The 15,644-nt window shown below is 34.8% G+C and overlaps 2 protein-coding genes and 1 long non-coding RNA gene across 5 annotated transcripts; 1 reads left to right on the forward strand and 2 right to left on the reverse strand.

The window, feature by feature from the left end:
- Window positions 1-653: 653 nt before the first annotated feature.
- Window positions 654-6,768, reverse strand: LOC105328600 (enoyl-CoA delta isomerase 2). 2 transcript variants are annotated; one of them, XM_034481872.2, is made up of 10 exons: window positions 6,628-6,768; window positions 6,073-6,226; window positions 5,114-5,212; window positions 4,716-4,901; window positions 3,659-3,731; window positions 2,410-2,512; window positions 2,091-2,211; window positions 1,803-1,892; window positions 1,505-1,648; window positions 654-1,153 (listed from the first exon to the last, which is right to left on the reverse strand). In XM_034481872.2, the coding sequence occupies exons 1-10, from the start codon at window positions 6,675-6,677 to the stop codon at window positions 995-997; spliced, it is 1,179 nt and encodes a 392-aa protein (XP_034337763.2). In that variant the 5' UTR covers window positions 6,678-6,768; the 3' UTR covers window positions 654-994. The 2 variants fall into 2 exon arrangements, with proteins under 2 accessions (XP_034337763.2, XP_034337764.2); XM_034481873.2 differs by lacking the exon at window positions 6,628-6,768 and adding an exon at window positions 6,411-6,541.
- Window positions 6,599-15,196, forward strand: LOC105328599 (chromodomain Y-like protein 2). Of its 2 annotated transcripts, none has more exons than XM_011429542.3 (8): window positions 6,599-6,744; window positions 7,856-9,263; window positions 9,565-9,883; window positions 10,135-10,225; window positions 10,680-10,843; window positions 11,710-11,920; window positions 12,497-12,640; window positions 13,154-15,196. In XM_011429542.3, exons 1-8 carry the CDS (start codon window positions 6,721-6,723, stop codon window positions 13,313-13,315), a joined length of 2,523 nt encoding a protein of 840 aa, XP_011427844.3. In that variant the 5' UTR covers window positions 6,599-6,720; the 3' UTR covers window positions 13,316-15,196. The 2 variants fall into 2 exon arrangements, with proteins under 2 accessions (XP_011427844.3, XP_011427845.3); XM_011429543.4 differs by lacking the exon at window positions 6,599-6,744 and adding an exon at window positions 6,942-7,090.
- On the reverse strand, window positions 9,062-13,257 carry LOC136273616 (uncharacterized). The gene is made up of 2 exons (XR_010711783.1): window positions 13,119-13,257; window positions 9,062-11,957 (listed from the first exon to the last, which is right to left on the reverse strand). It is a non-coding gene; the product is annotated as an uncharacterized lncRNA (long non-coding RNA).
- Window positions 15,197-15,644: the final 448 nt, after the last annotated feature.

Here is a 15,644-nt window from a genome sequence, read left to right on the forward strand (position 1 = left end):
TAACATAGGTCCATAAATGCATGTAAATACAATATTTTGATAATATGAAAAAAATATATACGTAATGAAATTTTATACCTTTACCTATAATTAACCTTGATTTTTTCTAAAAATAAATCTGTTTGCTTTCATTCAATTTTTTTAGTCGGTGATAATAGACTAGGTAACAGTCCAGCTGCTTTGGTAAGTGGACGTAGTACTATTTATGAAGTTTTTCTAAAAATAAAAAAAGCATAATATTGAACATTATTTCTCAGGCCAGTGATTTGACCCATGGGCCTCCGTTCATTTGCCTTTTGAAAAAAAAAATCATTATGCATTTTCGCATTACGTTTTTTAAAAAGGCGTTTTAATTAAGGCCTTCATGTTATAATGCCTTTTTCGTCCCTTTTGGAAAGATTTTACAAAGACTTATTTGATAACAGGGTAGATTATAATTTCCGCAAGGATAGTAAATGGGGGGGAAAAGAAAGGTGTGGTGGCAATTCTACTTGATGAATATGATCATATTTTCCTTTACTGTTTAGGAAAATGTACCAATATTGAGCACAGCATTGCTTTAACGTTCACAATTAAATTGAACTGTGCCATCATTTTGTGCTAGTATCAACTTGGAGTCCCATTACTGATGATACATGGAACAAAACATCAAACACATACGAGTTTTTATTCTCAAATATATTATTCATATGCCAACATTATAAGGATTGTATTTGTATAAGTAGAGCATTAATAAGTTATACCAGTACAAATGAACATGTATAACAAGTTAAAACAATAGCTCTATTCATTTAGTTGTTCTTTCATATCAATTTTTCGTTCTTCTGACCAAGTCAGGCTCTCTTTGTGAAAAACAATAACATTTAAACCAGATAAGTTATCACAGAAACAAGACAGTTCCAACACAAGCCCCACTACAGAGCTCATCCCTGATATAATAACTCCCAGTCAGACATCACCACAATAAAGGCGGCCCTCATCAGTACGTGGTGCGCTACAGCTTGGACTCTGTTTTGGAGAAGAAGTTCATGATGGCCTGGAAGCACTCCTCCGACTGCCACCGCTCCGTTAACACCTCACACTCCCGCTTGTTGACGGCGTGTAGCGTGGCCCGATCCGTCTCCCTGGACAGGAACTTGGACTTCTGTAGACTCTGTAGACAGGAGAGGGATATAGCTCAGTAAGTGTAAGCATGAGACATTGAAACTAAGACAAGGAGTGTTTATTTCCATGAACTGGTTTCAGTGCTTGTCCTAACTCCTTTTCTGTACACAATATGATATTCCAATGAAAACAAGATGAACAGATATGTACATGTAATAATGACAACAACAAAAATCAAGATATTCAAATTTTACACCTTTTACCGGTAATTATGCTTCATATGATTACAATATAAAGGTCCAGATTCTTTTTCTATGAGAACAACCTCTCGTCACAAAATATATATACGTATGTATCAAGTTACAGCAATAATTACAAGTTATCATTCAGTTCCACCTACCAGCTTTGGAAGTTTAGAGTAGAGCTGTATTCGACCCTGAACGGACCGCTGGAAATCATGGTCTGGGAACACCTCTGTCACTAGGTTTCTCTCCAGTGCTTCCTGAGCTGTGATCTTCTTGTTGAACAACAGCAGTTCACTTGCCTGTTGAATTATGAGATTATTTTCAAGCCACAAAGACTTAATGATGTTTTTGCAATTTGCGATTTCTTTTGATGAATATTTTCATAATTTTAAAGGAATCTCATTCTCAAAAGTCCCTTAACTCCTGTATTCACAAGATAAGAAAAGTACTCACTTTTGCTGCACCCATCATTTTGGGGAAGGTGTAGGAACTACAACCTTCCGGTGATTGACCAAGGTTTGAGAAAGGAGTTTGAAAGGTGGCCTTCAATAAATTGAAATCACATTATTAAAATGTAATAGACAGCCACTCTGTTCATTTTCTAAAATCCAGCCTCTATGCGTACAAAAAATACTTGTCTTTGGCATAAAAGCCTTTTTTTATTTCTATCTTATGTCAGTGCATTTTTTCCTAATTCCTTTTAAAAGTTCATCAATAAATAATTAATATATAACCAATTACCTTGTCAGTGGCGTAAACCAAATCAAACAGACCGAGCACAGTGACGGACACTCCAATGGCTGGTCCATTGATCACACCAATCAAAGGCTTTGGGAAGTCAATAAAGGCCGCCACAAAACGCCTGCAATTTAAAATCAAACACACATTGATTAAATTTAGAAAATCTGTATACCATGTCTGTCTCTTGCAGTATCTGAATTTATGTATTACGGAACAATATCCTATTACAAGACCCACATCTTAAATTTTTTTCTGACCAGGAAGTAGTGAGTTAATGCATGCACCTGGGTGAAACAAAAATATTAATAAAAACACTTACTCTAATATTTCTCCACCTTTTTCTGCCATAGCTTTAATGCCATCTGGAGGAATATTCATGAAATTTCCCAGATCATTTCCACTGCAATAAAAGTCTCCAGCACCTGAAAAAAGGTAAACCTTATAATTGGTGTTCAAAGGAGTATTACTTTTCTAGTTTCTTTTTAATGTTAAAGAGTACATAAATGATAAAAAGAGAAGTTGAAAACTTCTTTTTGCATATTAACAAATTGAGAATGAACAGGAAAATATACCCGATACCGGAATTTTCCTAGAGGGAACCTGACCCATGGGCCATAAAACTTACACAATCTCACTTTTGCTTCAGTCTCAAAGTGAGAAAGGGACAACAAGATCAAAAGTAAGATTACTTAGCTGGCTAGCTCATCTCCGAATTATGGCCCTGGAGCCTTTTCTTCACTAACAATATCACCTCGACTTAAGGAGGCTGGGTGGTCAACAAATTACCCATCAGATTGACCCTAATTGTTTTTTAATGTAGATATTAACTACAATTAAAACTAAAATATTTTTTTTTTAAAATTGAATATTTTTCTATATATCTTTTTCTAAAGGAAATTAAAATTGACTAGAAATTCCGACAATCATCCAGCCCTCTTAACTGTTAGACATCACCTAGGAATTCCAGTAGTTGACCCCCCCCCCCTCCCACTGCTTACCTGTACCAGTAGTTGACTGGCCCTGCCCCACAGATTACCTGTACCAGTAGTTGACCCACCCTGTCCCACAGCTTACCTGTACCAGTAGTTGACTGGCCCTGTCCCACAGTTTACCTGTTCCAGTAGTTGACCCGCCCTGTCCCACAGCTTACCTGTACCAGTAGTTGACTGGCCCTGCCCCACAGCTTACCTGTACCAGTAGTTGACCCGCCTTGTCCCACAGCTTACCTGTACCAGTAGTTGACCGGCCCTGCCCCACAGCTTACCTGTACCAGTAGTTGACTGGCCCTGCCCCACAGCTTACCTGTACCAGTAGTTGACTGGCCCTGCCCCACAGCTTACCTGTACCAGTAGTTGACTGGCCCTGCCCCACAGCTTACCTGTACCAGTAGTTGACTGGCCCTGCCCCACAGCTAACCTGTACCAGTAGTTGACTGGCCCTGCCCCACAGCTTACCTGTACCAGTAGTTGACCCGCCCTGTCCCACAGCTTACATGTACCAGTAGTTGACTGGCCCTGCCCCACAGTTTACCTGTTCCAGTAGTTGACCCGCCCTGTCCCACAGCTTACCTGTAACCACTGTGACAACCACACTCTTGTCCTCAGCAGCTTCTTTGAGTGCGACCACCCACTCATCATACATCTGTAAACAGAGTCAGTTTTACAGAGAATAAGGCAAACCATGTTACAAACATGTATAAAGGTATCACCCCTGTATCAACTCCTGACTAATATCAAAATATGATTTTTTTTTCTTTGTTTAATTTGCTTTTATCGATCACAAGTCAACTATTTCAGCACCATCATTTGATACCATGACTAGGCACATCATCTATTTCTTGGTACTTTACTGAACAACAGCTTAAAGTTAGTTCAAAGGGAAATAACTGGTGTACTCAAACCTGCTTCTATACCTGGTATATACCTGGTAGTTCAAGTATCTCATCCATTTTCTGTCTACCAGTTAATTGTTTTAAATCCAATGTAAACATTTTCTGACACAAATATCAACAGGTGCTCTCACATTAGATTTCAGGTAATGAAGATTTTATATGTAACTTCAATTGGTTACCAGGTACAAATATTTGATGTCATCTGAATTGAAATAACCAGGAACATACATGTATGGATGCAGACTGTAAGTTGTTTGACATCATGACATGCAAAATCACCCATACTGCACCTTTTAACATACCTGTGATTCTTGTCAAATATTTATGACAATTATATAGTTTAAAACTTATATCCCATTAGGTGTAAACTGAATCTGTTTATAAAGATCTATACAACTGCGCAAAGCGTTGAGATCTGACAAAAACCCATGGAGGGTCGTGTTCCGTGACATCAGAATGATTTTTATAATTTGCATGAAAGATATATTTATTAACCAATTACAATATTTGTTATGAAGTCCACAAAAACATTTAAAAATGGTGACAAAATATTACTTATAAATTATAAGTAATATTTTGTCACCATTTTTAAATGTTTAAAAAATCTCTACAATAGTGCATATTATAAGTTATAATATGCACTATTGTAGAGATTTTTTAAAAATCAGATTGGTCTAAACTAGACACAGTCGAAATTTTTGCTATCTTCAATTTCATATAAAAAATTCAAGTACCTCAAAATTGATGGCATTTTTCTTGCTTGGTCTGTTGAGTTTTATGGTAAATATCCCTCCTTCATTGGTTACATCTAATGTTGTGTATTTGCCAGCAGGAGCGGATGAGCTTTCTGCTGGAGCCACAGACTTGTCTGCTCCTGCTAACTCATCGACAAGTGCAATATACTTTTGTTTTGCATCATCCTGGAAAAGAAGATTCAATGTGCAAAAACATAGTAAATTTTAGTTATATATGACAGGTAGCAATAACATCAACAAGGAAAACAAATTTGTTCATATGAGAGAGAGAGAGAGAGAGAGAGAGAGAGAGAGAGAGAGAGAGAGAGAGAGAGAGAGAGAGAGAGAGAGAGAGAGAGAGAGAGAGAGAGAGAGAGAGAGAGAGAGAGTCGTCATACCTGTGAAATATCACCTAAACCATTCCAAGCGTCCCATTTTGCTTTCCCAACAAAATCCATCATTCCTGGTTTCTTTGCGTTGCACTTTCCAACCGTTGCCTGGGTGGCAAAAAATTATGTTCTAATGTAATTTATCAAGATATTCTAATGTCACAATCATATTTATAATCTTTGTTGAAGTGTGGCATAGATTTTATCAATAGCATTTGTCTTAAATTACGTATAGGATATTAACTATTTTTTACATTACATCGAAAACATTGTAATGTTCAGTTTGCTCCAGTTTTACCAAGGACTAGCTTTGCATTAATTATTTCAATAAGTAAAATCAGTTAAAATCTTTAAAAAGTAAAATTTCTTTAATCTCAAATTTTCCCAATGAAACTTCCTTTTTCTTTCCCTTGAAATACAGCTTATGAAAATTAATGTCTGACTCAACGTAGAATCTTTAAGGAAAATCACAAAATAATTCATAAAAACACATGTAGAAAAGTTACGGACAAACAACATAATTCTATGACATAATTATTCGTGAGTCATGTTGATTTTGTAATAAATGTATACCGGTATTATAAGAAATGTTTATAAATGCAAAAATGCACAATGAAAGCTTTAAAGAATGATTTCTTAAAACACTAATTTTGATTAATTTTGAGTCAAAAACATCTAAATATCTACAGTAAATCAAAATTTTTAACAATCTGATTTATACTGTAGGCTACAGTAGATGCCTGATCAAATAAGAGAAATTAATATCCATGAAAAAATCGCAAGAGGCCCTGCAACCCTGGCAGATTTTAAAAATCTTATTTTTATGTTTCTGATGAATGAGAACTATACAAAACTATGAAAAAATTGGGAGTTCTTGATTTTATATTCTCTTGAATTGAAGTAACGATGGAATCAAATCATGAAATTAATTTCTTGCTTTGATGAAGGAATCTACAGTATATGTTTACCTGTTTAAAGAGAGCATAAATTTTCAGCTTGACATCGTTTCCTGGGTCATTTTGCAGGGAATTCAGTCTAGCTTTGGCATTTTCAAAGTCTGAATCGTAGGCTCCCATGGCACGCAGAGACACATGGATAGTACGGTTTTGAATGATATTAAACCTTCAAGTTGGAAAAGAAAGAGCTAGTTATTAGAGTAAAATAGATCTTCCTAAATACATTTCAGCAATACATTTTAAAAATCAAAGCCCTGTATCAATTTACATGTATCACGCTATTTAAAATTTTGACTATAGGCCTACATATTCTGTTTTTACTCTATATGTTTTAAAATGCCAATACATACAATAAGTAAAGTCTCGATTTTCTAAATGTCAAGTGGACCTGAAAAATTATCAGGATATATTGGACTTTGATCTTCAGCTAGGCCTAAAATTCGCTACGTAGATGCTCCGTGGGAATGAAAACATGATATAAACAAACGTACTTCGAGCGACTTCCTTTAAAATGAATGCACAATTTTTATTACTAGCTCAGTGAAGATGTGTGAACAGAAAAACTACCATTTGTTTACGCCAGCAACTCGAAACCGGTGCAACATGGAGGCAGCCATTACGTATAGCGCCACCAAGCGGTGATATTTTGCAGGCCGCGCTATGGCGGACAATAAGCACTATGAGGTAAATTTATTGAGTTGTTTATGACCATTCTAGCGTTCCGTGAATAATTTTTATTGTAAATTGAAAAATTATCTCAAATAAATTTGCCCGCTAAAGATATCTGAAATCATAGTATGGAGGATCTAACTAAATATGACCCTCTGTGCATTGTCACTTTGAAACTCTGGCAGGGGATTTTTCAGATTTATAAATAAAACATTGACAGATACTTTTTATAAAACGGAATGTTTAACGTGACGTTGTATGTGGGGTTTCACACTTACTGCATAGAAATTATACTGTTATTTTGATTTAAAATTAATGTAACGACAGCATTTTAAAATCCACAATGCCACAGAGAAATCGAGTGAGTATTTTCACTTTTATGTCTTTAGTATTTACTATTCACCATTCACAGGTGCTGTGAGTGCTTTAAATTATTGTAAGGATCGAAAGGAAAAATACATATAAATAATTATTTAATAGATAATATGCACTACGGTAATAGATCTCTGTTTGCTAATGGTTTGGATTTCCTGGAAATGGAACCTGTAAATTTATAAAACATTTTTTATGAGGTGTTTCTTTTTTAAAAACTAACAATTATTTAAATAGTTTAGTTTTACTATTTTACCTATTTTGATTTGCTTAGAAAAAGAATCCGAAAGCATTTTTATATGCACATAAATGCTCCACATGAAAAAGTTGTAACAGCTAGTGTCATTTTGTTCTTAAAGACTATCTGTACATTGTTGTTTTAAGTAAATAGTAATCCCTGTGCTTGTATTATTACAACAATTTAATTGCTTTTTTATTGCGAACTGACCGTTTTCACTAGGAAGAAACACACACATTTTAAATAATGAAATTATAAGATTTATTTAACTTATAATTGAAAATTGACATGATGAATAAATTTATATGTAAAACTTTATTATAGAATAATTTAGGTTTCAGGTGAGAATGCTTTGTAGGAACAGAACTTTAATATTTTTTTTTATATTAGCCTACTGAAAATAATTGTGTTGATGTTTTATACAGCATGCCTTCTAAAATACATGTTTATAACTGTACTTGTAACGTTATAACTCTCTGTATACACAAAATAAGATATATCTTTTCTTTTTACTAGGTAGGAAAGATATTGGATAAAGGTATCATTCACGAAAAGGTTCATTACCTAATTCGATGGAAGGGTTTCGATTCAAACTGGGACACATGGGAACCCCTGGGTAATTTAGTGGACTGTTTACAGCTTGTCAAGGACTTTGATGCCAAGAGAGAAGCCTCATCTCAAAGGCTTGATTCTGTCTTAGAAGCTGTGGCAAGGGGAAATAACAACCAAACTCCAACGAAAAAGAAAAGTAAGGAGAATGGCAAGTTACCAGAAAGAGGGTCACCTGTGGTCAAATCTGCAGCTTCACATAGCCATGCCTCACCAAAAAAGAATTCCTCTCCAAAATCACCCCAACAGCAGAGTCCATATAAGATTTCTGTTAAAAATGTTAAAGGTGTCAAAGACAAAAAGATTCGTCAGAAACTGGCAAGAGAGAGGAGTAAACTCTTTATTGACATGAAAATCGATACCTACACACCAACAAAGAATGAAAGTGCTCAAAGCTCCGGGGAAGACGAGAAAAAGAAAGTACCCATAAGGAGTCTGGAACAGGGCCCTCTACCAGTGAACTCTAGTCAAAGGTCACCAAAAAAGACAGAAACTAATATCTCTCCAAAGAAGGAATTAGAAAATGATACCAAATCAGATATGGTTAACAGTAAAAGTGCTGAAAAAAAATTAACACCTGAGAATTCACCCCCGAAAGAAAAAATGGACAAAGATACTAAAAAGGTTCAAAGTAATGGTGTACAGAATGAAAAGAAAATCAAGCTTAAAAAAGCTGATGATTCAGAAAAGGTGATGAGAGACAAAAAATATAAAAACTCTGTCAAATTTGCAATGAAAGTAAAACTAAAGCCATCTTTAAAAGTGAAAAAAGCCAGTGTGAAATCTGTGAAAAAAAACGAGAAAGATAAAGAGGAAGTCAGTAAAAATGTAAAGAAGAAAGCTTTGAAAGATGGAAAGAAGAGTTCCGACGATAGTCCAGGAGCAAAGAAAATTAAAAAATCTGATTCCAAGACTCAGTTGAGTATTGTGAAAAAGGACAAGACATTGAAGGGCAAAGGAGAAAAACCAAAGAAAAGCAAAACTGCAAAGCACAAAAGTGAGGAGGACTATTGCATTGTCGAGTGTTCCACTTCTGATACTGATGACGAACCTTTGTCAAATATAAAAGTTAAAAAGTCAAAGGAAAGCAGCAGTGATTCCACAAATAATAAGAAGAAGGAGGAGAAAAAGATCTCACCCAAGTTGAAGTCTGGTCAGGAGGGAAACAACCAGTCATTCAAAGTCAAGCCAAAGCAACTGACCATCAACAATGTGAAGAGAAAGTTGGAGGTTCGTGTTCAGCCCCTAGGGAACATCTCAAAATCCAAAAAAATTAAATTGATTGACAGCAAAAGGGACAGAGAAATGGCTACAGGTAATTAATTGTAAATCTATGTGCAAGTCAATTTACACAGTAAAATAACATTAGTTTCTTCACTGTGTAGACTATTAGAGTAGAGGAAAGGCAACAACATCTCACCAAAAAAAAAACCCAAGGAACATATATATGTGTATAAAGTGAAGTTTATTTATTCGTAAAAATGGTATGCATTTACATCATAGATACACTTATATTCTTAGTATTCAAAATCAAATGAATGTATACTCCATTAGATATCAACAGTACAAAGTTAAGAAATTCTCGTCTTGACTTGGTTTTTCATTTCTATCCTCAGTTCGACCAGTGTCACCCAGTACATCATACACCACAGTGAAGCCTGTGACCATCAGCGGTGTGGGGGTGGTTAATCTGGTGGTGGACAGTGACCGGTCGGTCCCGCTGTGTGGGGACGTCCCCGGGACCCAGTACATCCCCTCAGTGATCCCCATCAGCCCCTCCTCTGTCTCCTACAAGTCTTTACTGGACAACATGCCATTGTCCCTTCTTGCCAAGAAAGGAGGTTCCAAGAAGAAGGACAGCGATGACGCCTCGGAGGACGACCAGGAGAGGGTGGAGAGGAGGATCAGTGTCCGACAGAGTGAATGTGCATACAGGTAGGTCAGGGCCTTGCTGATTATCTTTATCTTTATGCGAGAAAATATTCAATATCTTTAACATTTACAGAACACAGAAATAATTCACTTTATACAGAGATTTTTTACATATATGTATGTATATCTGAGTTAGTTATAACTTTAGATTCTAAAAGAAGACTGTAAGAACCATGAGGTAATTGTGTCATCTTATATTAATCCATGTTCTTCTATCTGTTAAACCAAATGAAACCATTTCCTTTTCATCTCAGGTACAAGGACATTGTTGTAAGGAAATGCCAACGGTACACACAGATCTGGCTTAACACTCACACTAAGATTAAAAACGTTCTTAATCCACAGGTAATTGATTTTTTCCTAGCACTCTACTGTAGACATCTCATTTGTCTTGTTCAGCATAAGGTCTTTTCAGCAAGCTACTTATTACCAACAGGTACTTTATCTGATCATGCCTTTATAAAGATAAATGGTGGTACCAACCACTTTTTTGTACTATTCCATGTACCGATAGGTCATTGCACCCACTGGTACTGGTATTCATTAAAGGTTGTGCTGCATATGTCTTATGATGATATATATCTTGTATTCAACTTGCTCACAGAGAATTTTGAGATCTCTTGAATTTTAATGCAAATACATGTATCAAACCAAGTAACATGGGAAAAATATTATATGTAAACTTAATGGTCCAGAGTCATTGTGTGTCTGTTTTCAGATTTTGATCTCATAAGTTTTGAAACCCAATTTATCATGGAACTTGATGGTTTACATACAGCTTTAATTACAATTGTTTCAGGTTATTCAAGAAATTGTGCAAGCCTTGAACTCAGCCAAATATGATGACAGCAGCTTGATATTGTTCAGTGGGTTGGGGAACGTGTTCTGTAATGGAGTGGATCTCCTGTTCCTGTTGTCTGGGGAGCGCAGAGTTGTTGTGCGCCAAATGGTGGATGCTCTCAGGTTTGTTATATTATTTGTCAGGTTTCAGAGTTCCTGATAATTTATAGCACACAGTGTAGTTACTTCCTGAATTTCAGATCATTAAAAATTTTGTTTATCATCAGAAACATACAAGACCATTTTATTTATTTTTACATATATTTTCCTGATCCATTTGTTGACATCATTGGCAAATTAACACTTGGTGGTTATTTCACATATATTAAAATTCAAGCAATGAGCTAATATTTTATCAGATATGGTACACATGATGTACTTGTACATGAATTATATAAAATGACACATGCAATACTTTGAAGTGTAATGCATAATTTTGATTGAAGACCTGTAATCACAAATTGACCCTACAATGGATTTCAAATAAAAGTCAAATAAATGCATGTTTCAGCAATACTCATGTTAATGGCTGCTTAGAAGGTGTTTTACAAGTGTTGTATCTTTTCTCAGTACTTGGATGTCAAATATCAGGGTTGTCTCTAAGACCCAGGGGTGGGGAATTCCCACGCCTATAATGCCTTAATCACCTGGCTATTATTGCATTTCAAACGCAATGTAGGTATAAGCAAGACCCCAGACCCCCCTTCTACTTTTTTTTTTCTTCCTTCTACTTCAATTTCTAGATACAAACCTGAGTATCCTCCAAAAAAATGAATTTTCTCTTAAAAATTTAGTTGTAGCATGAAGTTTTAATTAAATTTCTAAGTAAAAATTTGTTCATGAATAAGATTTAAAGTTGATTAAAAAAGCATATCTTTATCTATATATGAACTTGTCCTAAAACACAATATTACCTTGTTTCAAGACAGTTAGTTCATGCTTACATTTTATACATATTTTCAAACATTTACAATTGCTTACATTTTCAGGGATTTTACCAAGGCTCTGATCACCTTTCCTAAGCCTGTGATAGCGGTGGTGAACGGACCGGCGGTGGGGCTGGGGATGGCCATGCTGCCCCTGTGTGATATTGTCTATGCCAGTGATAAGGCCACCTTCTATCTGCCCTACTCCGCCCTGTCTCAGACCCCCGAGGGCTGTGCCTCCTACACTCTCCCCCAGTCTGTGGGGATGGCGATGGTAAGTGACAATAGAAAGGTTGTCTGTGCCTCTGTGGCTTTGTAAGTAAAAAAATAGTATTATTTTTGACACTGTAAAAGCTTTGCTCCACCAAACCTGGTCCATAATGGATCTTGGATAGAAGGTGTATCATAATTCAAAGTAGATCAAATTGTTTTTGGGTCAATTTTTATCCCCTCGCTCAAACTATTAGAGAGGGGATGTAACATTGCTATTACGGCTTGTATATGGGTGTACTGTGCATACTTCTATATAGCATTGTGTTAACAATACAATTGATTAAGCAAAATACCGTACATTAAATTTTGCTTGATGTATTGAAATAGTGACGAACAAAATGACACAGGTGTATTTTGCCAACACATTCAGAAACATTTCCTGGTGCAAGGGAATACTCTGCTTCTTGAATGTGTGTGATCTTGAGTGTGCAAATGCAGCTATGTACCGGTACATGTATTTTAAAAATGGTGACAAGTAGTTCAAGACAGGTATATAATGTGCAGCTATGTGCCCAAGCCTTGCAATTAATTTAGTATTGGAACATAAACATATAAAATTGACTTTTTCAAATTTCAGGCAAATGAATTGCTTTTGGGTGGTAGAAAAGTGACAGCTATAGAAGCGTGCCAGCTGGGGCTAGTATCTCAAGTGTTATGGCCAACATCCATGATGCAAGAGGTCATTCCTAAAATACAGAACATTGCACTCAACTCAGCTAAGGTAACATCAGTCAAAGAGTATTCTTTCTGTTGTACAGGGTTGGTTAACTTATTTTTGCATAATAGTACCAGTAATTAGAGATTTGTTTTGTTAAGTTGAAGAACATACAATGTACTTGGTATTTTATCACCAAAACTGAAATATACAGATGCTGCCAAAAAACAACTATACTGGTATATTCTATTTTTTTGATTTAAACAAAAATATTCTTTTATAAGAAGGTTGGATGGTGGTTGCAATTTTTCAACTATATTGATCTCCTTGAGAAAAGGAGCTGGGTATAGAAATATAGGAAAATATTCAAATTTTAAAAACATATTACAATGTTATATACCGGTATATGTAATTTTTGTTAATTACTGTAATACCGTTAGTTTACAGCTTAAAAATCATATCTAAAAATTCAAGGTACAGTAGATCTAATGGGCAATTTGTAAACCATCTATACTTCTTAATAGAAATACATTTATCCCATTACTTGACAATTCAGTCCTGCTCTTTTTTTACTTTAAGGCGTTAGAAACCACCAAGTTACTGCTGCGGAGTCACCAAAGAACAAAGCTAGAGCTGACTTGCGAGTCGGAGAGCAACATTCTGTTAGAGCGCTGGCAATCGTCGGAGTGTCAGAAGTCGATCCAGACGTTCATCAGTAACGAGGAAAACTACAGCACGTAGAGAGATTGTGTGAATAATTGTCTACAGCACTTAATGATTGTTTGAACTACTGACAAGGAAGTTAAAACTTGATCTCATCATTCAGGAAGTAACAGGCTTTCTCAACTATCTGGAGTATCCACAAGGACGTCTTGTACAGAAAAAATTTCCCATGTACCAGTGCTCTAAAGCCAAGAGTTGGTTCATTGTTATCCTTCAGAAGCTTACACCTATACGTAATAATTAACTTGTCAATAAAAGATTTTTAATCTATAATTAATGAAACCTTGTTCAGCTTAACAAAGGAAAAGTAAATTGTAAATGCTATGTAAAAAGCTTACTTTGTCTCAGTATGTAAACCATGTAAACCCATTGTTACAAGAAATCGTCTTCAGGGAATACCATTGTGAATTTAATTATCAGGGCACATAGAGAATCCAAATACATGTATATATATTGTTTATTTTATCCAGACTCTTTAAGAATTGTTAAAGGAAAACTTTTCTTAATTCTTTGCAGTTTTATCCAGCAGTTTCTTTGCATTTGTTTGGTTTTTTGCTGTAAAACATGACCTGTTTTTAGCATCTTTTGATGTTTTTGGTGTAGAAGATGGTTGCTTGCAACAAATGTTGGAATGTAAGGAGGTTTGTCTGTGATAAATTATTTTATGTTCAACAACTGAGAGGGAAACATCTGGTTCCTGTTGATACAAGTGTAGATAGCTGTCATTTTTAGAATGAATTGCATGTATATTTTTGTAGTGTTGGAAATTGTTTAATCCTTGTTTCATAATGAATATTAATATTAAGTACCTTAATCATCATTGATGTACTTCCCTTGAGGAACTGTGAATATTTATTGCCAAATCTTTTTGCAGTGAGAAAATTAGTCTCCAAAATTTTGCTAAAAAGTACTTTAAATTGATTTGAATCTCTTATCTTTAAATCTTAAGTACCAGTACTTAACATCAACCAATCAAAAATCTTAAAATTGAAAACTGTTTTCCTAATCCTTACCCCTCTCCTTTGCTTCTCTCATTTTTTATGCATTGATTTAGATGGTTCAGTAGTTAAAATGTATGTTTGTATTACTTAAATTTTTTTTAAGTGGAATCTTCAATGTACGAGTGTTATACAGAGAAACAATTGGTACTTCTGTTAGATGTGGATTGTTCTACAATTTTAAGGGATGTGTATTTGCTTCCTTTTTATCCTTAATGAATCATTAGGAAAAGGAAATGTAAAAGAATCACAAACCCCTGTTACTTCATTTACTTGTCACAGAAGCACCAGTCTTCTTTTTATATCTGGGCAATGGCAGCAAAAGATTTGACTTTTACTTCAACCATTTTTTTTCGTGTTCAGGAATACAGAATTCTGATTTGATCACTTGCCATAAACAATTGATACATATAAAATATACCATATATACTCCCATTGTAAACTATTTCATCTTGCCTTGGTACATAAGTATCTGTCATATTTTATTAGTTTTAATTGTATTTTATGAAATTCAATATGGATATGGAAAATATTCCTATTTGCAATATATTTGATTTGTGACTGTAATTGTAAATATATGGTATTTAGACTCATATAATTCATTTCTGGAAATTATCAGTTTAACATGCATGTTGCAAGTTAACAGTATTAGCTTTAGTTCTGATTTTAGCAAGCATAATTTATTTTCCATCCTCCATTTTTTTTTCTCCACATGAGCATGTTTTTTTCATGTTGGAATATTGGAGTTAAATTATTCATATTGTTATTTATTCAATGTAATAATTCAGTGATCTTTGTCCAACACTTAAATTATTTGTAAGAAATGTTCATAATTTATTGATTTTTTTTTCACATCAATATGTGAATTCATCTCAGATACATTAAAGGTAAATGAAATTAGTGTCTTTTGTTAATTTGTAACCAAGCTGGTACATAAGTCATTGTTTTTGTGTTAAGTTGAAAAATTAACTCACGAGCAAATGATACAAAGTGGATTTTATCACGCTCATACCATGGTTAGTCAAACTTAAAATTTATGTTCATCAGATTTTTTCAAATTTGTAGTGATCTATTTGGCTTTTGTTCACAGTCTAGATGGGTATTGAAACATCAATTCTGCATGACTTACAATTCTGAAAGTTTTGCACAGCATGTCGAATCAAGAATACATGGAGGTTTCGTATCTTGTAGCTCTTTAAACTCAAAATATGAGTAAATCTTGGTGTCTTTTTTGTGAAGAAGAGGTTAACTTAAAATGACTGTGCACCTGGTTTGAAATTCATCAAAGTCAGAGAATTAATAAAGAGCAATATTAAACTGAACATATTGAAACAAACTTGTTTACACAT

Source organism: Magallana gigas, chromosome 3 (assembly GCF_963853765.1).
Source record: "Magallana gigas chromosome 3, xbMagGiga1.1, whole genome shotgun sequence".
NCBI lineage: Eukaryota > Metazoa > Mollusca > Bivalvia > Ostreida > Ostreidae > Magallana > Magallana gigas.